The sequence below is a fragment of the Clinocottus analis genome, unplaced genomic scaffold (genome assembly GCF_023055335.1).
Source record: "Clinocottus analis isolate CAN_PGR_092001 unplaced genomic scaffold, fCliAna1.0.p SCAF_9, whole genome shotgun sequence".
Classification (NCBI taxonomy): Eukaryota; Metazoa; Chordata; class Actinopteri; order Perciformes; family Cottidae; genus Clinocottus; species Clinocottus analis.
Genome location: NW_027176251.1, coordinates 4,294,386 through 4,319,125, shown reverse-complemented (window position 1 = coordinate 4,319,125; position 24,740 = coordinate 4,294,386). Strand labels below are relative to the sequence as shown.

The following is a 24,740-nucleotide window of genomic DNA, read 5'->3' as shown; positions in this document are numbered from 1 at the left end:
AGCAGAGAAAACTCTGCTGGTAGTTTCAGTACTTTGTGACAGTTTAGCCTCACTCCTGCAGGCACACAGCAGTGTAAGAACTCTGAACAGCCATGGACGAAGTGACAGGAGCTCAGCTGATTGCCGAGTCTCTAAAGGCTCAGGTAAGAATCAAATTGTGCATAGTATTACATTTCTAACGTTATACGTGTAACTGTAACGTTGTAACTACGCATGGAGGCCTATCTTTGCCTATCTCGTGTAAAGATGTGTCAAAGTTCAAGTGCTACGCACTCTAAAGTAGTTTCAACTTTAAATGCAAAAAAAAAAAAAAAGGCTCGTTGAATTGTTGTGCACGATCGCACCCTTAAACTTCAGTGTCGGTTTGTTAAAGAGCATTTTCTTTCGCTGCAGAAAGTGGAGTACATGTTTGGGATAGTCGGTGTTCCTGTCATAGAAGTGGCCATGGCAGCTCAGGCTGCAGGGATCAGATATGTGGGAATGCGCAACGAACAAGCGGTATAAACACGTATTATTACTATTCCACTACACGGTTGTTTACCTGCTTAACACGCATAATCCTGAACAACCACCATTATAGTTTAACATGCAATAAATTATCTCACACAACAGGCGTGCTATGCAGCATCTGCCATTGGATACCTCACTGGGAGGTAAGGCATTTCATCATTTAACATAACAATGTGAGCAGCCGGTTGTATCTTAAATGTTGTTGTCTCTTGTGGTTGTTTGTATCCAGACCAGGATCCTGCCTGGTGGTGTCTGGACCTGGACTTATTCATGCTTTGGGTGGAATGGCCAACGCTAACATGAACTGCTGGTATAACTCAATAAAATGATGCTGATTTTAAGCAGCTGGCAGTGTAAACCGTTTTTAAATGTCTCCTGTTGGTCTTGGTCACACTGATTTGTAAGTGTATGTGGCCTTTACACTCTGCTCAGGCCAGTGGTTGTTATTGGAGGCTCCGCAGATCAAAATCTGGAAACAGCAGGAGCCTTTCAGGAGTTTCCTCAGGTAACGCACGCCTTCATGTGGATTTATGCCTTCTGATGCGTCATTCATTTGACACTGTTTTTCATTTGTCGCGAGGTGGAAGCATGCCGCCTTTATAGCAAGTTTTCTGCCAGACCCAGCAGCCTGGAAGTGATCCCTTCAGTGATAGAGAAGGTAATATTATACCACTTCTTCTCCCTACAGGTACTAATAAAGTAACCAAACCATATACCAGCTGCATTGTCTGATCTCTGATTGTCGTGTTTCCTTTATCACAGCGGACTCAGTAAGATATTTTGCATAGTTTGGTGATATTATGTTATATTGTGTTTGTATGTTCATAGGCAGTTCGCACCAGCATGTATGGGCGTCCAGGTGCTTGTTATGTGGACATTGCAGGGGACATGGTCAATGCTAAAGTGGACAGGAGCCAAGTCAGGTTTGCTATAATTGTTATATCTTTTTATGAATATTTCATTTTTGCATAGTATCGCCTCTGTGATTCTGAGTGTATTTGTGTGTTTTTCCTGCAGAGTTGTGTCATGCTGTCCATCTCCACCTGTGAGTTCGGCTCACCACGGTGCAATCGCTGAAGCCATATCTGTCATGAGAGCAGCGAAAAGACCCTTAGTCATCATTGGCAAAGGTCGGATCAGAAGACACATCAGCACACTCTCTCTCTATTACATTGAATCATTTCCTCTGTCACTATTGAATCTGAGTAGTTCATTAGAGAAGTTATGATAATATGAGTATTGTTTTGCCCAACAGGAGCAGCCTACGGGCGAGCGGAAACGGCCCTGAAAGAGTTTGTGGAAATCACTGGTCTGCCATTTCTGCCCACCCCCATGGGGAAAGGTGTCCTACCTGATGATCACCCCAACTGTGTGTCTGCTGCCCGCTCGAGGTTCGGCCTCCATTTCATTATAAAAATGTTCAGGAATTTAAAAAAAATAAAATATATATATATATATATATATATATATATATATATATATATATATATATATATATATATATATATATATATATATGAAGGATACATACTGAACACATACATACATCTAATACTGTTAATTCTGATGATAAACTAAACATTTGTATTCAGAAAAGTGTTTCTCTTAACTCAATGTTGCCCCACCTTCTCCTCCATTGTTTCTTATAGAGCTCTTCTCCAGGCTGATGTTGTGCTTCTGCTTGGAGCCAGGCTGAATTGGATCCTACATTTTGGTCTGCCACCTAGATTCAACCCGAACGTCAAGATCATCCAGGCATGAGTCTTTTATATGTGGAACTCACTGTTGCCTGTGATCCCCTCAAAAATAACATTACCAATACCTCATGCGTAGGAAGCTGTTGGTGAATTTACCTAATTCCAGCATTGGTGTAAATACATCTGGTCTATTTATGTATTTCTTTGTCTCCTGCATCGGGTTTCACTGTTGCTGCAAATGTTGTGCCGTAATAATATAATACAATTGTGCTCTGAATGCAGGTTGACCTTTGTGCTGAGGAGATAGGGAATAACGTGAGCCCTGCAGTTGCTCTCCTGGGAGACGTCAATGCTATTGTCACTCAGGTAGTAACTTAGTCAGCACACAGACTCTCATATTTCTCTCCTCTTGTAGTCTGTGTGCGTCTGTCTGATGTGCATTTAAATAATGAAATAACAGCTCATATATAGGTATTTGTTCAAAGTAATTATGCCTTTGATTCTTTGTTTGTTTGTTTTTCAGCTGCTGGAGGTCTCGAGTAAAGAGGGCTGGAAATATCCCTCTGATACAGAGTGGTGGAGCACGTTGAAGGACAAAATTGTTGCTAATGCAAAAATATCAAAGGTGGGTTTAGACTCACTTTTGAAAAGCCTGTGTTACTCAAACTGTTTATCGTAATGTCACATGCCGATGGCAGATATTTAATATACATTAGTTATGTATTTGGTCCAGATAGATGTCCTGTATTGTATTGTTATTTATGCATTTTCTTCCTCTTTCTTTTGACAGGCACTCGCTCTTCAGTCAACAGTGCCCATGAACTACTACACAGTGTTTCATCACGTTTCCCAGCTATTGCCACACGACTGTATCATCGTCAGCGAGGGTGCAAACACTATGGACATAGGACGCACTATGTTGAACAACTGCCTCCCTCGACACAGGCAAGGCAGTCTAACCGAAGCACCTCTTAAAGACGCACTTCTCAATTGTGTTCACTCCAGCGAGTGTTGGTGTATTCAATTTCTGAATTAACTTGATTTATTTTTATGTTCGTGCCTGTCCCCAAATGCTTTCCTGAATTTGGCTATCCCCAGAAAGGTATGATGTCATTGTAGGCATCTCAAAGACCCTTTCCTTTTGGGGAATTATGTTAAAGCGGGGACTTTAAATAATGTTGCAATTCACTTTGAGCCAGCACTCCCACCTGAGCCTCATGTCTCCTCGCTGTCTGAAGAAGACAAACAAACCTTCAGGGACAAATTGTTGAGCTGTGTTTGACCAAAGTGAGCTTTCAAGTGTGGTTAAGTTTTAATAGATTGTTGTTCGCTAATCCTGGCGGTGTGCAGGTTGGATGCTGGCACATTTGGAACAATGGGAGTTGGACTTGGTTTTGCCATCGCAGCAGCCACTGTGGCGAGGAGCGAGCAATCACAGCAAAGGGTCGTCTGTGTGGAAGGAGACAGTGCCTTTGGGTTTTCTGGCATGGAAGTTGAAACCATGTGCAGGTGGGTTGGTTGCTCCCCTCGCACTACAATACATACACTTTAATCCCAGACTGCTACTTAATTGCCCATCTCACTCTGTTTCTCTAACAGGTATAATCTACCCGTGGTCATCATTGTGGTCAATAATAATGGCATTTACAGCGGAGTGGATCCAGAGACGTGGAAAGAAATGGCAAAAATGGGGGATCTGACCTCTATGTGAGTTCCACATTATTGGGCAAACAATCATAACACATTCACTATAATTAGATTAGATTAGATATTCCTTTATAAATTCCACCGGAGAGGGGAGCGGGGGTGGGGGGGGGGGCATTTGCAGGATTACATTAGCAAACTAGATGAAGTGCACACAAGAGACATAGTGAAAATATCTAAACAAGTAATATAAATAATAAATGGTAAAAACAGTAAAAAAAAAAAAAAAAAATACAATACTGAATTTTATATATATATATATATATATATATATATATATATATATATATAAATATATATATATATATATATATATATATATATATACACACACAGACAGAATAAACATAACTATTATGAACAGTGTATTAATGTGCTTTGTGGTCTAATGGTTTGCTACATGTGATCAGCTTTGATGTAATGAATGTATCCTACATCCCCATGTTGCATGTCAGTGCCCCTCCTGTGACCCTCCTACCTGAGGCACGCTATGATGAAGTCATGACAGCGTTTGGAGGTCGAGGGTTCCTGGTGAGGACGGTAGAGGAGCTGCGCAGTGCTTTACAGCTCAGCCTGAGTGACTGGGAGAGGCCGAGTCTCCTAAATGTGCTCATTGACCCTTCCTCCGACCGAAAAGAGCAGGTAACTGTCACTTGTCAGGAATATAGCTTCTCCGTCATCCTGAAAAGTACAAAATGACAAAATATCCACTGTAGTGTGATTGTGAAGTTGGCAGGAAATCCCCAGCTGTGGGAATACCACGCCCCCTGGTGGTTGAGCATGGAATTGATGCTGCAGTGACACTCCTGCTTCTTAAAACGCTGTTGTGTCTGCTTTTCTCCAACATGGTCGATGTCACATCCCAGGTAGTTAGGACTTCATCTGTAAAAAGTCCAATTAAAGTATTTACAAGGTCCTCATTCACATGGAGGCGTGGCACCTTCACCGGATTAACGTTGAGGAGCAGAACACCTTTTTAGCTTCATAATATAATTCCATAGCTAAATCCAAATGTTCAGAATTCTGTTCAGTCACAGATTGGCCAACGTCATGGGCAAATCCAGGACCTAAGCTGCCCAAATGTTTTTTCAGACTACCAGAGAGTCGCGTTGAATGGGTCAAGAACTTGGCATTGGTCATAACAACTGAGATCTTAAGTCGTGTCTGATACCACATTTCATCCGCCAAGCAGCCATTCAGACATGACATGATCACAGTGAGCACTTCAGACAGATGATGAGTCGTGGTAGAGCAAAAACAACAAAACGCTTTGTGTTTACTTGGCTCTCGTCTCATCCTTATAGGGCTGTGTGACCGACACGCCTCACTGAACAGTAATCCACACACTCCAGGTGTAGAACCACCGCAGAACTGTTGTATTCCTCTCACAATCCCTCCACCTCACACTAACCTGACCTTTCTATTTCAGGGTTCCCATAATTAGAAAGCATGGCCCTCTGTGTTTATGTTGAATGTATCCATGCGACCCTTCGCAGACATGTTTGAAGGTTGTATTGAGGGCTGTATCCATGGTGCCGAGCTCTCTGTGACCAGGATCCATAATTATCACCTTGTGAGATGTGCTGCCCCCCATTGTTCGCCTCGTAACCGTGATCATATTCAGGTTTAATGTTGAGTTTTAAGCAGTGGAGGAAGATAAACTATTTATTTTGTTATGGTAAAAGTTTTGGATTGTGGACACTAAATGGACTCAACATTGAACATTTAATAATAGCTCTATCATCTAAGGAGGTCTAATATAATGCTGTCTTGTCTGCAGGAGTTTCCATGGCTCACACGCTCCAACTTATAGACTGAAAGAGGGATCTGCCTCCTCGTCTCTCCATCCAGAACAGAACAGCAGTGACGGTTTTCCTCAGGAATCTCAAACTGGGAATATATATATATATATATATATATATATATATATATATATATATATATATATATATATATATATATATATCTTGTGATTGTTTCCATGAAATGACATTTTTTTAAAATTCATTATTATTGCACAGTATTATTAAAATGAACAAATGAATGAATAGTACAATAAAAATAATTTAAACTTACGCTGAACTATTCATCTTTATTTGTTTTCGTCAAATCTGTATTTTTTTTTTCCCAATAAGATTAACAAACAGTATATGGCTCTGGAGTAGAACACGGAAAAAAAAGCTTAACTCAAGTTGTTTTTAATCCAACCAAAAGTCTTACAACAAAACTGTAAATCAAGGTCCTTCAAGAGTTTTATCACGTTAGAAAGAAAACCAAAAACGACTTTTTCTAAGGCCTCAAGACGTCTTAATGGTTAAAAATACAAAAATTAAACTGTTTGCTGGGGAGGTGAAAATATAATCTTCTGATTAACTCAGTCCAGATTTGTCAAATTTGCATATTCACAGACATGTGACTAATTTCACACCTTGTGAGGTACATCTTAAAATATTATGTAAAGAGGGTTTGGAGCAGAATCTTCTGCAATATCTACATATATTTTGCACAGTGTGAACATGTTTATGAGATTCATGACTGTGTCTTAGTTAAATTCGATAAAGTTGCAGTCTTTTTCACAATCTCCTGCAGACTAAAATTACTCTTTTTTTTCCACTCATACAATATATAGTATGTGAAATATATAAATGTCATATCACTTAAGCGTTAAATGTAACTTGCTTGTATTTTTTTTTTTTTATTTGTGTAAAAGGTATTAAATCCCCAAAGAGCCTCAATGTAAATGCAGGCACTTCATTTTGTGGCACAGACTGGGTAATAACACCAATTTGTTCTCGACTAAATGGACATCATAATGCACAGGGGGACACAATGTTCTGCATACAAAACGATGGACTAATAAATACATGTCAACAGATATGAAAGTTGTCTCATGATGCACAAAGGACAACTTCATGCAGAATCTGTTGCAGAAAAGCCCACCGCCGCGGGTTATTCCTGATCTGTCTCCCTGTTAGAGGAGTGGAAACAACAAAAGACACCCCCTGCAGTAGTAGAGATCTAATATTGGCACTCGAAGCAGCTGGCGGGCTGTCTTCTGTAATTTTAGCGCACACTGATGCAGAGGGAAAGATTTAATGGGCATTGGTCGGCGTACCCTCTTGTGAGGGCGTAAAGGAGACAGAGCAGAGAGGGAGGGGAGCACAGCGAGAGGACAGTGAGGGGAGAGAGAGAGAGAGAGAGAGAGAGAGAGAGAGAGAGAGAGAGAGAGGGAGAGAGAGAGAGAGAGAGGGAGAGAGAGGCAGCGTGTGAGGGCTGCCGAGGCTCAGAAATAAAGTCAGGCAACTATCTGGAGCAGCATGACTCTTCTAACACTTGGACTATATCTGCCACTGTGGCTTTGTTATGGCCTTGCTCAACCCTCTTTTCTGGACAGCTTTATTTCATTCCCAGTGGGTAAGACGTGTGTGATCCTGTCTCTTTCTCTGTGTGTGTGTGTGTGTGTGTTTTTGTTGTACTGTACATACAGTACTATGCATGCACAGGTAGCGGGAGAGTTGCGCCGGAAGCATGGATACTAAATGCTTAGATTTTGGATTGATTTTAAGCTCATTATCCATGTGAAATACATTTGTTTTTGTCTTCATGCACCCGTGAGGTAAACTGAAAATACCTCTATAAATAGCAAAACCAGCTCCAGTCCTTCAGTGAGAGGCACAGGCGCTTCATATCTGTGTCCAGATCCAACTCTGCTGGGCGGGTGTCATGATAGTTTGCTTCTGTTTACCTGTCCCTCACGCTGCTCCCGCATGTTCTCACCTCTTTCACTTGTCCATTTTGTACTGGATGTGTTGGATATTTGTTTGCAACGTGTCACATTATATGTACCACAGTTACCCATGCATGTCAATGTATTACTTTTCTCATTTTGATCAAGAGGCTCCACATCCAGCTGTTGCAGAAGTTAAGACAACATAAACATGACCTTTGACTGTCCTCTTCTAATTTTGACACTTGGCATTATCGCCTGTGTGACTGACTGACTGCATGCATGCACACCTTGCACAGCTCTCAGATCTGCGGAGCAGCAGAAGAGATTCAGCCCATGCTGTTTACTGAGTCCGCCTCCGCCCCCACTGTTTCCTCCACCCCCTTCACTTTGGCGCCGCCATGCTCATGTGAGTAGAAGTCATGTGACTCTATTGTGGAATAACTGATTGTTGATATGTCCTTGGGTGATATCCAAAATGCCCCACACTTACTGTCTATGACCCCCGAGTGGTATACCGTTAAAACACTCAGCTGCCGGAAGAAATGGCCGAACAAATACTTTGTAAATTGTTCCGTCAAGAATGGGAGGAATTTCAGACGAGCGTCTTTATCAACATCAAGTATTGGAAAGGTGTAATTCTGTTGACTTGTTTCTATCCAAACCGTCCAAGCTGTAAAAGAGATACTGAATTTTGTTTTCATTTTTCAGAACGACGACGTTTCATATAACGGTGGCGAGTCGGAGCCGGGCAAACAGGACAAAGGTTCTGGCTGTGTGCGAGGCCCCGCCGGGCCCGCTGGTCCCTCTGGTCCTCAGGTAGGGTCCCAAACTCTTCCCAAACATCATGCTTATCACAGAATGGATGCTGTAGCTCTGGCATTAGCATCTTCACACAGTTCTAACACTTCCCATAGTTTCTAGTGTTTCAAGGTGTTAGGAATTAGTACTCCAAGAACATACTACCCCCCATCTCCTTGTAAACTTGAGAGTTCCTGCAAAGTAGGAGATGGGGATTTCTCTGGCCCATGCAACACGGCGACCCATTAACGCTCCACATTTAGCTCAGACACAAATAGCCTTTTTCCACTGGCTGCCAGTACCCCACACATCATTCTCAGAAACTGTCCCAGGTGCCGTCTGCCTGCAAAGGCGTACTGGGTTGCGTAAATTCCAGGGATTACCAACACAAGCATGTGTCCGTGTATTTGTGTACTTTATGGATGAAGGAAGTAAATACGTTTTGGTTCAGTAGGTGCTTTCAAATCCAACCAGTTAGGCCCAGAACACCATTCACTGATTTGACAAAATGATTGTTAAAGCTTTGCCCATCTCGGCCTGTTACAGCACCAGCTGCAGCGTTTCAGTTTATTAAAAGAGACCCACAAGGCACTTTTTAAATCAATAGCGACCACTCAGCCTTTAGCTAATTGAAACTGCAGCTGTGGGCTCCCAGAAACAGACATTACTTTGTGGTGGGATGTTGTGGACAACAAAACAAATTTAGATACGCATCCCTGAGATTTATGAGCATATGCCGTCATTCTATTGTATTTTCCTGTTTATCAGGGTCCACCTGGATTACCCGGGATAGAAGGGCCTAAGGGAGAAAAGGTAAGCAGGTTATTTCCCCATGTTCTAGTCTCATCTCATTTATGTTTCTTATCTGCAGTTTGCAAGCTGCTCATTATTTTATAAGCTCAAATGTAACTGACTGAAAGATGCTCGCCGGAAGTGTATTAAATAGCCCCTGTCCTTGTCCCCTCCTCCGCATCCTGTTGCCAGGGGGAAATCGGAAGACCTGGGCAAAAGGTGAGAGTCTCCATTAATCACTCCATATTCTCTGCTAAGTGGATTTACTCAAATATGAGATACGGTGCCACCGCCTTCTCCACAGCTGTAACTCAGAGTGCTGCCAGTGCCTGGTCGTGTGCATCAAGGGGTCGTGTGCAAGTGCAACCTTGACAGGAGACGGCTCGGACACACTGACAGGACGCAAGGGAGACAGATATCTGAGCGATTGGTCTTCTCGCACTGACAGGAAGCGTATTGCCCCGATATTGACTTCTCGCAGACATCCAGCATTGTGCCTCCGTGTCAGGTGGCCCTCCCCTTTCTACGAGAACAGAAGGAACGAGCCCACACAGCTTTATTGCAAGCTCAGGAACACAGCACTTGGCCCGAGAGGCAGACGAGAAAAAAAAGAAAAAGAGAAGCGACCTCCCCGAATGATCGGTCGCCGTGGTCGAGCAGCAAAAGCGGCCCGTTGGGAGAGCCTCGCTGGCTGGTGGCCCTGACTGAGCAGCTTTGCAGCACTGCAGTGCAATTTAGCTTAGTGCTCCAGCCAGGTCATAAATCATTTTATTTCCCACAAGCGCGGGCTTGTTCTATATACAGCCCATCATTTAATTAAAGAGAGCAAAGTGACAGGGCTCGTTAAAGTCATTCTCCCTCTACATGTGCAGCAGTGTCTGATAAATACTGTAGCAAGCAGGCTGTCAGCTTATGCAGCAAATCCTGCACTTGGATACCTGCAAAGCTAACAGCATTGAGAAGCTCTGGTTTCATAATCAAATCACTGCTTCCTGAGCTGTGGCAGCGATTGTTTTATTAGGTATTTCTACATCTGAGGTCATGTGTTAACAATCGATGTCTGCCCTTAGGGTCGAACAGGTCCTCCTGGACTTCCTGGGAAACAGGGACCAGCTGGATGGCCTGGACCAAGTGGGCCCAAAGTGAGTAAGTCAGACCTCATAATGTAGATGATACAAAATATGTTATGACATGAGTAAGTGCCGATACAAGGTAGGGTAGATGAGTGTTTGTGTTCAGTCCCATACAATAAAATACTCTGTTATGCATCAACATTTTCTTTCTATACGCTGCATTGAAATTGTACAAAAGAACCTTTGATTCAATATTGCACAATATTTCTTCTTTGCGCTGTGGGCAATACATTTTATATTTGGGAAATGTGTCGAAATAAATGAAGCAAATCCACATTTGTCTTATATGGGATGTTTTTCTGTGCACCAGGGTGAGAAAGGTGACTCGGGGCTGATGGGTTTGCCTGGAGCCAGAGGACCAATTGGGCCAAGGGTATGCGATACATACGACATATGAACTACTCTACAGCAATCTGGCATGAGCTCATCTTCAGACTCCGTTATTTAATCCTGGATATTTTGTCTCTAGGGGTTAACTGGGTATAAAGGGGAAAAGGTACGAAACTGTTTGTTATCATCCATTCAGTAGAAAATGCAGTAAGATATATTGATTAACATCTAATGTGGGGTGACACGCTGTCATCTGCTCCATCAGGGTTCTCGAGGGGATCGCGGTGAAGGTGGAGTGAAAGGCGACAAGGTGGGAAGAGTCGATCAGTCATTTAGAATGAAAGAAGCAGCACTACGCTGTACACAGTATATGCTGCACATGATCACAGTTACATCATCTTCTTCATCCTTCTTTATCCGCAGGGTGGGATGGGTTTCCCGGGAATGCTCGGACAGAAAGTGAGAAACACATTAAAAAACACAAAGGAGTTTTTGAATTCGTTTTTTTTTTGGGAATTACAACTTTCCAAATACGACCAGACGTTGATGTTGAGTTGACGTGATTGTTGGTGTGCAGGGAGAAATGGGTCCCAAGGGAGAACCTGGGATCTCAGGAAACAGAGGACCCACTGGCCGACCAGGGAAGAGAGGCAAGCAGGTGAGCGGTTTGTGGTCATGTGACACTCTCTTTGCATTGTTCCTAAACATCAATATACAGAGTTATACACTCACACAAGGTAATGGACCTGTACTTGTATAGCGCTTTTCTAGTCTTGCGACCACTCAAAGCGCTTTAACACCACATGACATCATTCACTCATTCACACACTGATGTGAGGAGCCACCGTGCAAGGTGCCACATCAGTATCATCAACCATTCATACTCCATAGCTGCAGCTACGGGAGCAACTTAGGGTTAAGTGTCCATAGTCGCCCGACTGATAACAATCAGATTTGTGTTACTTCAAAATGTAATTCATGGCCATGTGAAAACAACTTTTCTCTGCTCAAAATGTTCACTTAGTATTCGCATTAGGGTCAGGATAGGAAATCAGTCTTAGTTTCAACCTTTTGATCTTTGAAGCATTTAAAATCTGACCACGTGCTGCATTGTTTTGATTGTGTTCCAGGGAGGTAAAGGAGACTCGGGTCGTGTCGGTCCGATTGGACCTGCAGGCCCGCAGGGAACTCCAGGCCACCCTGGTCCTCCTGGTTCCCCGGCCACAGGTGACAACCTTTGCCGTGTGATTTAAAAGCTGACATTTTGTTAAATCAAGGCATGGATTTACTTCCGTCCACTTTTTGTTGTGTGTGGCTCCGCACTTCCTCTGAGAGCGAGTGAAACGCTGTGCTGCCAGCGGGAGGAGTAAAAACCGCCCTGTCAGCAGAGGGGAGCGCGGCGGTAGGCTTACTTAAGCAGCAGAGAAACTGTATCTCCTGAGGTAAAACAAGACGCTGTCTTTGTGACATCATGTGGCGAAAATGGATTCGCAGATGGCAAGCCCCCCCGTGCTGTTTTACAATAATGTCACCAGATGAGGTTTCGAAGTGAATTAAGTTGTTTTGGCCTCTTGATACAATAATCAATGATACATTGCATAACATATGGTATATTTATATCATCCCCTGTCTGTACTCTCAACTACACTTCACTTTAGTAACTTGGCAGTACACTTTTTTTTTTTGCTTTGTGTCTTTTATAATATATTTCTTCTCCTCTCTTCATATGTTTAGGACTGTACATGGTTGGGACGAAGGGTGTTCGTGGTCCACCAGGGCCTCCTGGAAAGTGTAGCTGTGGCTCTCTCGGTAATTCTCCATTTGATGATTATCCTTCCAGAGGAAACTATCCCAAAGTACCAGCGGTGAGGAATTAAGTCTTGTCGAATGCAAAAAGTTATGTACGGTATTCCTTTGACGAACTGAATCATGTGACGCATCGCTGCCAAATCTCAAACTTTTTACAATTAAAACATATCGGCTCTACTGGATGTATGTCAAATCTAATTCAATGTTATTTTTACTTGTACATTTTTTGGAATCCCTGGGTTATTATTAGGTTTTTATTAACTTTTGAGTTAATTATTTGAAGGCAAACCGTTTGGAAAGTATGCCTATTGGCGATATGTATTTTGCTTTGAGCTGGGATATTCATTTGAAAGCTCAATATCTCAAAATTTCACTCAACCACATCATTGAAAATACACTAAATGCCTTCCCCTTGCCTTTCGTTCAGATATTTGTTGTGAGCAGTGAGGAAGAACTGGAGCACCTTCACACAGATAACGCGATTGCATTCCGCAAAGACCAGAGATCTCTCTACTTCAAAGACATTGACGGCTGGCTGCCGATCCAGGTAGAGCTGCATGCAGCCGAATCTGATTATTCCATCTGGTTTCACAGATGGTGACATCTCGAGCGCTTTTTATCCATTTTGATCAACTTTTCTTTTAAACTTGGCGAAAGACTTTTCCATTCCAGTCGACTCCGTTCCAGTCCATGGAAAACGCGCCCGACGACGAGGGTTACTGCGGCGACGGGATTGTGCAGATTTCCACTGGGGAGCAGTGTGACGACAGAAACCGAGTCGTCACCGACGGCTGCGTCAGTGAGTCACGCGTCCGTCCGCGTATAGTGGTCTATAATAGCTCCTTGGTTGTGCTTTCCTGTGCACATATAGCATGGCCCCTCCACCTCTGCTGTCTCTCCTTACCACAGAGTGTAAACACGCCTACTGTGGAGACGGATACCGCTATGAGGGAGCTGAGGAGTGTGATGGGAAGGACTTTGGATACCAGACATGTAATTCATATCTTCCAGGGTAAGCACAGGGTACACCTATATGTTGACAACCGTGAGAAGTCTTTTTGTTGAGATGTTAAACTGACCGAAACTTTGCTTCTCGTGTGCTTTGCAGGTCATATGGTCACCTCAAGTGCACGCCACACTGTGTCATTGACTCCACAAACTGCAAGTACTTCACTTGAGGAGGAAGCTGGACAGTGCAGCGGGATCCTCTGTGTGTTATTTGGAATATTTTCATGCAAAAAAAACAAAAAACAATAATGCTCCAAGCAAAGAGACTCTGAAGGTAGAGGCTGCCAATGATTCTATGATGAAAGAAAAAAACAAAACATATATATATATATACTATATATAACTCCTCTGTATTGTTGCTGGAGTTGTAGTCAGTCAGTGACGGTGAAAACTTTCACCAACACAGGAAATGCACAGGACTATTGCACTCAGTCTTAACAAGCAGGACTTAAGACTGGCTTCCTCTCCATGAGTCAGCCTCTGGATACGACAGTTGTGTGACAGCCTCGCAGAGACTTAATTAAGTGCCAGTGGGAGATGTTGCAGAGGAGCAGTAGCCGGGCCAGAGGCGTATTAATCTTGACCCAGATACTGTTGAGAAAGATAGGCAGTAGGACATCCAGAGCCATGGCCTCAGGTATTCTAATGCAGCGGCAATAACAGCTTTTGCATGAGGCCGGGATTACTGAGACCATGACAGCAGCTGTCACTATCCAAAGCATGCAAGCCATCACCTTACTTATTATTGCCACAACAAGGCTCGCACCGCGGCGTCTCAATATCACATCAAGAATTTCATTTAGCAAGTAGTCGTAAAAGCTCAATGTGGCCGGTTAGGAATGGAGATAGAGGTGCATGGATTATGCACCTGAGACTGTTACGCTAGGAGACCGACTTGGCCGAATCAGCTCGTGGCGGTACCTGTGCTTGACAGGGACATTCAGTCCGGACGAGGTTTCATAAATCCCCAAAACTTCTCAGGAACCAACAGGTAATGTAGCTCCACACAGCACCTTTCTCCAGGCACCTCTCTCCACTACTCTCTTTGTAAATGACATGGCAGTGACTGTACGCTGAAGCACACAGATAACTAGAGTTTCCTCCCTGTGATTCTGTGATAAATGAAATCTACTGTATATGAAGGCTTGAAACTGTTATGTTCTTAATTGTATCACTGCACAGGAAAGGCTGGGGATGGTCTGCACCTGCTAAAGGGGGAGGGATTTCAATTCCAGTCTGTGAGGCCATCATTACTGCATTTACTCTGATACCTCTTTATTCATTCTTTCTGTCTTACGATACATACAACAACAGAGAAGCTCAACAGTAAACTTAACGGCGTAGATGTAGTCTGCTGTATGTTTGGCAGTAATGGTGAAAATGACTTTGCCGATATAAGCTGACCTTTTTCCATAAGCTACTGTGTGAGTCGCTGTGCCAAGGGAGACCAGTTCTCAGCCATATTAGATGTCGTCAGGTGTTATAAAGTGATTCTTCTGTAAAAAAGAAAGATGAAGACTGTTAACTATATTGTCTCCGCATGCTTGTGATACATAATGGGTGTGAAACACTTTGCTTTGTTTCGTAAGCCATGGCATCTTAAGGAATATCAGTCTTGCTCTACCCAGAGTGAAGCAAAGTACTGTCTGTAAAACACAGCTTATATGATAATGATGAACTGTGCCTTGCACAAAGCTGACATATCTTTTGAAAAACTACAGTGAATGTTTTACCTGTGGCCTGTGCTGCTGTGCTATATCCATGCTAAAAGATAACATGCATGTGGTACCATACTGTAAGGCTTTATGAAATAGAGTATGCACTGTGACGGATAGCGGATGTTCATTTTGTTTCATTGCTAAGATATATGATTTATACAGTCGTTGTGGATACTTTTAAAAATAAATAAAACGGGAATCTAAATCCTTCAAACATGTCAGTCTGCCTCGCACGCATGCATCTTTAAACTTAGGTCAGGGTTTTTTTTTCTGCTTCCTCTGAGCAAGTGGTGACAGTGATTGGCCGATGTTCTTTCACAGCGCTCGCTGTACAAAAAAACCCACAACAAAAAACAGACAAAGCAGATATAAGTGTAAAAGAGACGCTGTCAGCGGCTCCTCGCAAAGTGCTGCATTAGACAGAAATAGTTGATAGAGCACACAGTGAACTCGCTGTTTTCGGGTTTTTCATTCTGTCTCGATGAAGCCTCCTCAGAGCTGAGTCTGTAGATCATGCACAGAGATACAGGTTGGGCTTTGGGCAACCAGCCAGTGTTGCAACAGAGATGTTTGAGGTTGGACGCGAACCATGTAACTCTATTAGCATGCCGTATTTCTTTTCTAAATCACATCAGGGCAATTTGTCTGCTGGGATGCCCAAGTAAAAGCTTGCCTCGGTTTATTTATTCCATCATGTGCATTCCCCTGACCAGGCCAATCAGATTTGTACCACAGATGTCTCGGTACAGCACTAAATGCCGCTGGAGATGCAGCGGTCGACCTCATTCTGCTGCTCTGTAATGAAACGATCTGCTGTGCTCACAGAAGAATCCAACAATTGGAGTTTAGCATTTGCTGGAGTTTGGGAACCTTGGACAGTTCTCTTTTAAATTCATTTATTAATTAAAAGCTGCTTGTTTTTAAGACTTGATTTGAATGGTTTCCCCCTTGTATCAAAGATGCTGTCAAGATATAGTGTGAGCTTTCAAAAGGTGAAGTGAAATCAAACACTTTCTCCAACAAAAGGAGTTATTTTAGTGCAGGTTAGGTGGTGTGGCATTGCAGCTGTGGCAGAAGGAGCGATGCAAATGAGGCCATGGGGACAGGAAACAGTGAGGCACCCAGCTGTTGGCCTAAGGCAAGTGAAAATCCCTGACCTATAATAGGAATGGCTGGCATGCAGGGTGCTGGCAGAGGACACACTATTGCTCTACATGCAAAACTCTCACAGGAAAGTATGCAAAGGTGTTATTTGAGCTCTTGTTTAGACAAACAAACACCTGTGCAGATTTACCATCTATTGCTTACTCATTGATTTGTTTCATAAGCAAAATGCAAAGGACAGGAGTGAGGGTCAATTATACATTTGATTTGATTTCAGTGTCACATGAAGAGCCCAGGAGAAGCCAAATAAATAGCAGGGAACCTATACGAGGCTTCCTCGATAAAGTCACCAAGACAAAGGATTAAGCATCAACAGAGCAGGGCCAAGACAACTTCATTATTTATTATGTAAAAAAAATCAAATACATACAGTCATAAAAAACTAAATCAAACTTTGCAATATTGAAATGGAAGTCAGCCCATTGCACATCTGGACTTTCAACCTACTGCCAAAGATTTTAAGAAGTGTTACTTAATGCATTCCTGAAAACACAAAAGAAATGTTATAAAATGAAAAATACTATGTGGTATGTCTAAAAAAGGAAAATAAAAAAGAAGCCCTTAGAGGATGAATGGCTCGTCGACAAGATGGACAAACTTTACCCCGGCTGGGAGGTTAAAGACTGACTACTACTCTATTTATTGTTGAATTATAATAAAATATGGGCTGGTAACAGCACTCACGTTTCTGCAGAACAGTGCATGGATGAGATAAATAAATCTGTAGACCAGCTGAATGTTACGGTTCATTATCAGTACAGAGATGAAGGAGAAGCAATGTAGTTTAACTTTTCATCGAACCACTCTAGGATTATTCATTAACTTGGCGAATCAAAGTCCTATATTCAGTTTACATTGGCACCAATGTTACTTCACACACAAAACCATGCAATCAATAAACGTGCTTTATGGAGACAAATGCCCATACATTCACACAAGAGATGCAATGCAATGAACCACCATGACATCAATGTTAACATAACTTAGGACGTAATAAATAGACATTGTGAAAATGCATTCTATGTATAGGTTTGTGCAGAGAGGATGTCCACCAAAGTATTCAGCAGTTGTCAGCACTTCAGACAGCGACACTGTATGAATGTATTCTTGTCTGTTGTGATCCTCAAAAGGCGAAAGCCGTCCACACGGCGGCCCCTTCTGGTCCCACGCAAAGTCTCCAGAGCAATAAATAGCTCATAACATTTTAGTGATGTAAAACAATACACTGTCAGCCTTCAGGGTTTATATTGACATTTCAGGAAGTAAGAATAAAATAAAAAAAATTGAAAAAAGTTAATCATAATGCCCTGACTTTAACAGTCAGGCCCACTGTTTACCTTATGCATTAAAAGTTAGCCCAGTCTGCTATCCCTTCACATAATTAAGGCATATATATTGGGCATTGGAACAATCTGACATCGTTTTGGTCGAACAAGTGCTTTATGTCAGTTGCAAGTGTCACCCCTGTTTCATAAATCCAAGGAAACAGGACAATCTTGAAGAAAAAATGTCGTCGCATTCTCATCAGTTCAAGGGAAATCACAAATTATCTTCCGGGGGACGTTACTAGAGCCAAATACCTTGTGGTTATGTACCTGTACATAAATAGCCACAACACAACTACTCAGTGTGCACCAGGAACACACGTCCCCATGTAACATTGTGGCTGGAGTCTCTTAAACAAGACCCAGAAACTACAGTTCATCAAACCACAACGTCTCAACTGTTAATGCTTGCTCCTAAATACAGACATTTAATACCTTCTTCAAACCCTCTACCGTTGTAGAGTTTTACAACCACTGGAAACACATTCACACACGGGACATGCTCACACTATTTTGTACACAAGATGTACACTTGATGCATTTGGCACCGTCCTTCAGCAGTCCGGCTCTGTCCTTCCTTGAATGTGGATCCTCTTCTCTGTTCAAGTTTTCACACCACTTCATCAGACTCGAGGTTGTATTCTTCGTACAGGGCATCCAGGACCGCCAGCTGCTTCTCCATGGCCGGCAGGTACACTCCCAGGTCCTTGTGCATGCCGCTGGTGAAGCCGCCCTTCAGCTCGTCGCCCCCTTTTGACACCAAGGCAGCTGCGAAACTTTGATAAGACGGCGCAGCTCTCAGCGCCAACTGGGGAAATAGAAACATTCGACAGTCACATTCGAAGAACCTAAGAGGGGGGAAAAAAAGAATCGGCGGGACAAATACTTACCGCAAAAACACCTCGCACAACCCATCCGTGGTACTGACGGAGGGTCTTTCCGTAGGCATTATCTGGGTGAGGGAATAGACAGAGAATGTGACGGCTCTCGAACAGGCATTAGGTTTCATCGAGTTGTAGGTTGTTTTTTTTCTCCATCGTAGGAATGGGACTCACTCAGTGCTCTCTGGATGTCTTGTTCTCCTGCATTGAGCTCCGACAGGAACTCCTTGAGGAACTTCAGGCCTCGTCCGAGCCACAGCAAAGCCTCGGTGGCAGAGTTGCGCACCCGGGCAACATCTGTCTGGACTTCATACAGCACGATGGACTGTAGTGTGGGGAAGCCGCCGGGGTCCGACATCAGCTTCTGATTTATTTTCTACAGGGTTAAAACACGTTGATATTGTGACCAGAGCTGGAAATAGAATCATCATTCTGATTCAACCAAAATATAAAAGTAACCTATTTTAACAGCTCAGTTAAGTTACTTGTTCTAAAGTAAATTGACAGAATAAGAACACCAGCACTGAGAAGCTATATCGGATTTTTTATTACCTCAACAATACAGCAAATCTCTGTGGTGACATATTATACTACTAATACATATTATAAGTAGATTCATCCTGTTTTATCAGACAACATGTCCATTTAGAGACACTTTTGATAAGCTCTGCCATCATTTCTTCTCTTGAACAGTAGCTTTAACGGCTTTAAGACAACCTATCAATGACATGAACACATACCTTGATATTTCCAACAAAATCCATTTTAACTGGTGCAAACACTGTGGACCCCAGCTTGTCTGGGAAGAGAAAATCCATGATCATTTATGTGTTGCTTGTGAAGAAAAGAATCTTAGTTTTGTGTCATATTATTAATTGTATTATATAATTACTTATTATAATATAGATTTTGTCTCTACATAGTGTTGAATGAAATAACTTCCTCATTTTTTAAGTAATGATGAAGAGGGAAGAAAAACCTGTGTAACAATGTTCGGAAGAACATTTCAATTTTTGACTGCAGATTTGATGGGAAATAATAAAAAGGCGTAGGACACACGAGAAGACCTAAATGCCATTAATGAAAACGTGCTGCATGGTGTGCTGGGTCTGTGTCAACATGTGTCATTAATTTGGGCTGAAACTGGTTGGGCACAGCTAGACGTGAGCAAATCTTTTGTAATTCTGGATGACCAAAAATCCTTCTCCAACCTCCCTTTCCTTATCATTACAACATATCAGATTTAACTATTTTTTTAAACCTCTTGACAATTTCCTCCAAAATGGTCAAACAAGAAATGTTGTTTTTAAAGTCTTGCGCCCGTTTGTATGGCTCCTGGGACTGACCACCTCCCTCTATGTGTAGTGCACACTGACAAGGACAAGTGAACATGAATGAGCTAACAACACACTTAATAAGATAGACTGTTAGGCAACAAAATATAAATAAAACCACTGAAAGATAAACAGATGCAGAAGGAAATAATGAGGGCGTGAAAAAAAAAGGCTGGTGATTATTAATCCCCAGAAAAGTAAGCGGTCTTATTAATTACAATGTAAATGAGAGCATGCACACATGACAAGGAGAATTTAGGAAGAAGTTTTCAATATACATGTTATAAAGGGTGAAATGGAAGAAGGTGTAGTAGCATCATAAGAAAGAGGAAAAGAGTGGCAGATAAAGAGGAGAGACGGAAGTGACCGGCCTACCTAATACAGGTACTATTGCATAGCATGAGTCCAAAAACTCTTGTGTAGGGATACCATTGTCGTCGTCCAGTCTTATATCACTAAATCTAAAAGAGTAGAACAGATTCAAACAGGAGAATATATTAGAGGTACGTATGCCAGTCAGTTTTATTTGATCCACTCAAACAGAAAAAAAGAAAAAAAGGGTACAAATGTCAAAACCAAGCCAGAGAAATGACTCACACAGTGCCATGCATTTCTTGCCTGACGATACCTGAGACTATTCTGCTACAACTTAACAGCGTTATTGATGTTTACCTAATGTTAATCAAACCATCTCATCAATTTCAAAATAACTAATTCGAAAATTAACTTACTGTCGTCCCCATCTTGCAGTTAAATACTAGTTAAGTGAGACAATGATTTTTTACCCCCCATTATAATAATGTTTTTGTCATAAATGAATATTACATAATTGATTATAAACACGCTAGTCCATTTTTCAGTAACACTCTTCAAGGTCTTAAAAAGAGAAAGTAAAATACGTTTGAAATACAGAGTGAAACAAAAAAAGCTTTTACAAACCCAAATATCAGATGAGGGCGTCTCTGTGTCATGTGATCAAGAGAGAACACACTAATATAAAACACTTATATTGACATCTTGAAATAGAGTCAGTTAAAATTTTCCAAACCTGTTATATAAATTCTGTGCAACACTGTAACACAATTCATATATTTCCACAAACTAACTGTAACTGTGCAGTTTAGTCAAAAGTTGCAGCAGAAGTGCAGTGCCTCAAAGACAAAAATACTACATGTAGCTTAGATTGGTTAATCCTAATACTGTCATAGTAAAATACCACAGGCGGTCATACAGTAACGCTGTACAGTAACGAATGCGTCCTAAAGAATGTGACCTTCCTGAGTAGCATTTGCATACCTGTGACTCATTGTGCTGAAGAAAGTTTCCACCTGCTCGGTGTCTTCAGACTCTGGCGAGTCTCTGGAAGTTTCCGCTTCACGTTGAGCTTCTGCTTTGTCTGGAACAGCTTCCTGTTGGTGCTGAGGCTGGACAGCGTTCGCTTCCTTGTTGTTGTTGTCATGCTCTTCTTGACTTTGGTCCTCTTTGTGCAGCTGCTCTTGTTTTGTCTCCTTTTGATCATCAGCTTCATTTTCCTCATCCCTCTCTGCTGGTTGTTCGTACTGGTCAGTCTCAGAGGTATTCTGGGTTGTGTGTAAAGTAGGATCAGCTTCCTCCTCGTGGACTGAACTGTTGCTTTTGGCGGCATCAATGTCTGTGTGACACGGCGGACAAGTACAAAGAATGTTAATACAGAATATGGTTTTAGCCAAGATGTCTATCAGAGCAAGTCTGCCCAGTTTTCATCAGACTGAGTGTAACAAATTGTGAAAACAGCACAGATGACTTGCACAACTATCATGTTATTCTCTTTAACCAAAGGTCAGGTACACTCAAGAGCAGCACTAAATTGACCTCTATGGGTTCAGTATGTCACTCAACATCATAGGTGGGTGTGGTAACGTCTGACTGGTTTCAGTCGTGATCACACCTTGAAATACTTTTCATTACCATCCCTTTGTTTCGGTGACCCATACAGAAAAGACCAACACCTCAATTTCAATCATCAAAACAACAAAAGATAAAAGTATGACAAGTATTTGTTGCTCTTAAAATAATCTGTCAATATTATCTTTGCATGATTTGTAACATGGGACTAGCAGTTCAAGACTGAACCAAAGTCTGTAACATATTCTAAAATAACATGATAAAAAAATGTTAAAAAAACTGTGTTCCTTTTTTAAAGTTCCAGTAAAGTGCTACATTAGATTGAAACATTCATGTGACAAAATAAATAACTATAGGGCATCTCTTAAGTACCCTAAACAATATATTATGAGGGTAAATAATGTATCTCTGTATTCACAGTGAGACAGTATATGTATTATAAATAAAACAATATATTGGAGAAGACTTGGGTCTTATTTTCCATCAGGCAGTAGCATCTCCTGTATAAAGGCTGTGTTACTGTTAAGGGAAATGCAATGAAGTAACTTGGGCATCCATCACTGTCTGCTCACTAAAAGGCAACAATCTATCCATGAGGTCAGATGATGTGCACACAAACATCAGGCCCCTGTGGTATGTGTGCACTTCCCTTTATGGAATGCAGTAATGGTTTCAGTTCAGGGAACTCTCAGCACGTGAAGTGGTTTGGAGACACGACTTACCTGATGGGGAATGATGGTGTTCTGGTCTATCTGGCTCATCTGGTCCTTCTGCTCCAAACTCGAGGCTCTGGTTGTCATGTGCAATTTCTTCACCTGAGGTTTCAGCCAAATCTCTCCATCTGGAGTGAATTTGAGTGTGCAATGTTAATTCTCAGAATGCACTTATTTTTGGCAAATAGAATTGGCAATTGTGTCTATGCCACACAAAGGAAACATTAAATGATGTTTGTTTTTTTAAAAAAAAAATTTAAATAGTACCAACAGAAAACATTTGAAGGGTATTTAATGTGGACTTTAAAAACATATGTGACAATCAAGGAGTACTGGAGCAGCAGAGCAGGAAATATACATACATTATGACAGAAAACCTACTTTTCTCCAAGGTTCTGTTTTGAATGATTGACAGGTTTAATCTGTTGGAGAAGCAAGACATTAAGGGGTTACAAATATATATCATTAAAAAAGTAATGCTGACTATCGGATTGGACGCAGGAGTGGTGACATAAATGTACCTTCTGAGGTTTGATGGTGGCGACTGGCGGAGATCCTGGTGGACTCGGTGGTGCGACATCTGTACTAAAAGTGTGATTTGCTATCTGCATGCATTCTTCTAGAGTCTTGAGGAAAGTGGTGCATGTAGACTTCACCATGTTTCCAGTGTCTATTCCGGTCTGAAAACGGCACACCGACATACACATTAGTCGACGTCCACCTAAATATCCTGATAGGTTAGCATGTTGCTTGGTAAGCAAACAAAATCTGCTCAAATCTATAATTCAAAAAAATAAAATGAAGAAAAATAAGACAAGAACATGTACTTCCCGTCTGGTCTATTAGTACGCATTAACACACAACAATTGAATGTCTTGCTAGTCACAGATGGGCTACTTTATATTGCAGTTTCACACCAACAGCAGCTTCTCTTATTTCATCGGCTCATCCAAAACTCAACCTCACCTCCGCAGCGTCTCCTAGCTCATCATTCTCCTTGATCTTGTTTACTTGTTGGAGAAGAAGGTCACAGTACAACCTGAGTTCTGACATCTTAGTCTTCAATGCCTCCGTGTTCTCCTGGAGCTCTGTAACAATAACGTGAGCAAACGTTTTGGAAACCGTCGGCAGGGTTTTACAATAAAATACTGGCTGTGTAAAAGGTAATTGTTATAGCATCCAATTACCTTTTTCTCGTTTTGTTCGGTTGTCTGTAAGGCAAGCTTTGGATGTTCCCAGTGCCACCAGCCATTTCTGCCTCTCTGCTGGATTGATGGCTCTGAGGTAAAAGTACTGCTCTCCCGGTATGGTCAGATCCACTCGTGTGGAGTCAGAGGAATGAACTAATGAAACAAAACACATCAGCAAATAGGGAGACACGCTTGTCATGACTACATCCAAAAGGGAGTAGAAAGTTACTCACACATACACTTGCACAACGAAACACAGTAGACAAAGTGAGCCACACCAACCTTGGATTTCACAAACAGAAATTTTAATGCTGCCCTTGCAACCTTTCCACGCATCTTCTTGGGAGTCATAGTAGGACAAGGTTCCTCCATTAAGCACAAACCAACGAGGTTGCCAACCTGAAGAAAAAAATAGAAGTTATAGTTGTTTGATCATTGCTATACAACCAGTACCGGTATTTTACTTTTCCACATCGGAAATCAATGAGAATTAGCAGAAAGCAGCGTTGACCACACGTGGAAAGAGTTCACATTAACCCTTAAATTAGCAGCAGCGTTAATCAGGTAAATCAGATTACAATGACAGATGGTTGGAACTAACAATATCGACAGTGGCGCTGTCTGTTGAGACGACTTAAATACGGTTAACGTATAATTAGTTAGACCGCTAACGTAACTTAGAAACGTCAAAGAAAGGTTGTGAATGTAAAGTGGTGCCTGAGGTCCGACAGTCGGAGGCTGAGGGGAGCTAACGTTAACGCAACACAAGTGCGCGGTGACGCTGTCATGCTAGCTAGCTCCCTTACAACGAGCACGAGACCCGAAAAACGCAACGACTGTAGGATTAACTTACCACTAATGTAGTTCGTCCATTTATGCAGCATTCCCTCCATTTTTTAACGATGTGTTTCTGCCGTTCATTACTTGTTTATCATAACAAGATATGATGCACAGCTGATTGCAGCGAATCCATCGGGCCCCGAGTGTGCTTTGTGGAGTAACGTCCTGGGCTTTACACAC

At 42.0% G+C, this 24,740-nt stretch overlaps 3 protein-coding genes across 5 annotated transcripts; 2 read left to right on the top strand and 1 right to left on the bottom strand.

Annotated features, from left to right (window-relative positions):
- Positions 1-5,799, top strand: hacl1 (2-hydroxyacyl-CoA lyase 1). 2 transcript variants are annotated; one of them, XM_068570483.1, is made up of 18 exons: positions 1-143; positions 394-498; positions 613-653; positions 740-820; positions 943-1,015; positions 1,091-1,168; positions 1,339-1,433; positions 1,528-1,640; positions 1,766-1,901; positions 2,160-2,265; positions 2,490-2,573; positions 2,731-2,832; positions 2,998-3,152; positions 3,558-3,716; positions 3,807-3,914; positions 4,367-4,553; positions 5,216-5,263; positions 5,341-5,362. In XM_068570483.1, exons 1-17 carry the CDS (start codon positions 93-95, stop codon positions 5,240-5,242), a joined length of 1,701 nt encoding a protein of 566 aa, XP_068426584.1. In that variant the 5' UTR covers positions 1-92; the 3' UTR covers positions 5,243-5,263; positions 5,341-5,362. The 2 variants fall into 2 exon arrangements, with proteins under 2 accessions (XP_068426584.1, XP_068426583.1); XM_068570482.1 differs by lacking the exons at positions 5,216-5,263; positions 5,341-5,362 and adding an exon at positions 5,692-5,799.
- Positions 5,800-7,188: 1,389 nt separating this feature from the next.
- On the top strand, positions 7,189-15,443 carry colq (collagen-like tail subunit (single strand of homotrimer) of asymmetric acetylcholinesterase). The gene is made up of 17 exons (XM_068569782.1): positions 7,189-7,325; positions 7,938-8,047; positions 8,350-8,457; positions 9,208-9,252; positions 9,424-9,450; positions 10,302-10,373; positions 10,675-10,737; positions 10,834-10,860; positions 10,960-11,004; positions 11,118-11,153; positions 11,272-11,352; positions 11,825-11,921; positions 12,429-12,559; positions 12,931-13,050; positions 13,161-13,302; positions 13,413-13,515; positions 13,612-15,443. Exons 1-17 carry the CDS (start codon positions 7,229-7,231, stop codon positions 13,679-13,681), a joined length of 1,374 nt encoding a protein of 457 aa, XP_068425883.1. The 5' UTR covers positions 7,189-7,228; the 3' UTR covers positions 13,682-15,443.
- A 1,272-nt stretch (positions 15,444-16,715) lies between these two features.
- On the bottom strand, positions 16,716-24,706 carry plekha8 (pleckstrin homology domain containing, family A (phosphoinositide binding specific) member 8). Of its 2 annotated transcripts, XM_068570354.1 has the most exons (14): positions 24,574-24,706; positions 24,003-24,119; positions 23,718-23,873; positions 23,497-23,618; positions 23,052-23,210; positions 22,912-22,952; positions 22,540-22,658; positions 21,230-21,584; positions 20,873-20,923; positions 20,309-20,394; positions 19,340-19,398; positions 18,774-18,975; positions 18,609-18,670; positions 16,716-18,526 (listed from the first exon to the last, which is right to left on the bottom strand). In XM_068570354.1, exons 1-14 carry the CDS (start codon positions 24,611-24,613, stop codon positions 18,329-18,331), a joined length of 1,767 nt encoding a protein of 588 aa, XP_068426455.1. In that variant the 5' UTR covers positions 24,614-24,706; the 3' UTR covers positions 16,716-18,328. The 2 variants fall into 2 exon arrangements, with proteins under 2 accessions (XP_068426455.1, XP_068426456.1); XM_068570355.1 differs by lacking the exon at positions 20,873-20,923.
- Positions 24,707-24,740: the final 34 nt, after the last annotated feature.

Bases quoted from the DNA above. Each gene is read 5' to 3' on its own strand.
- hacl1 (XM_068570482.1), top strand. From the start codon at position 93: ATGGACGAAGTGACAGGAGCTCAGCTGATTGCCGAGTCTCTAAAGGCT. The intron at 1,016-1,090 runs GTAACGCACGCC...ATTTGTCGCGAG, and splicing joins CCTTTCAGGAGTTTCCTCAG to GTGGAAGCATGCCGCCTTTA. The intron at 3,153-3,557 runs GCAAGGCAGTCT...GGCGGTGTGCAG, and splicing joins AACTGCCTCCCTCGACACAG to GTTGGATGCTGGCACATTTG.
- colq (XM_068569782.1), top strand. From the start codon at position 7,229: ATGACTCTTCTAACACTTGGACTATATCTGCCACTGTGGCTTTGTTAT. The intron at 7,326-7,937 runs GTAAGACGTGTG...CACCTTGCACAG, and splicing joins CTTTATTTCATTCCCAGTGG to CTCTCAGATCTGCGGAGCAG. The intron at 11,922-12,428 runs GTGACAACCTTT...TCATATGTTTAG, and splicing joins TCCTGGTTCCCCGGCCACAG to GACTGTACATGGTTGGGACG.
- plekha8 (XM_068570354.1), bottom strand. From the start codon at position 24,613: ATGGAGGGAATGCTGCATAAATGGACGAACTACATTAGTG. The intron at 22,953-23,051 runs GTACATTTATGT...CTTCTCCAACAG, and splicing joins CCACCATCAAACCTCAGAAG to ATTAAACCTGTCAATCATTC. The intron at 18,671-18,773 runs GTGAGTCCCATT...TCCCTCACCCAG, and splicing joins AGACATCCAGAGAGCACTGA to ATAATGCCTACGGAAAGACC.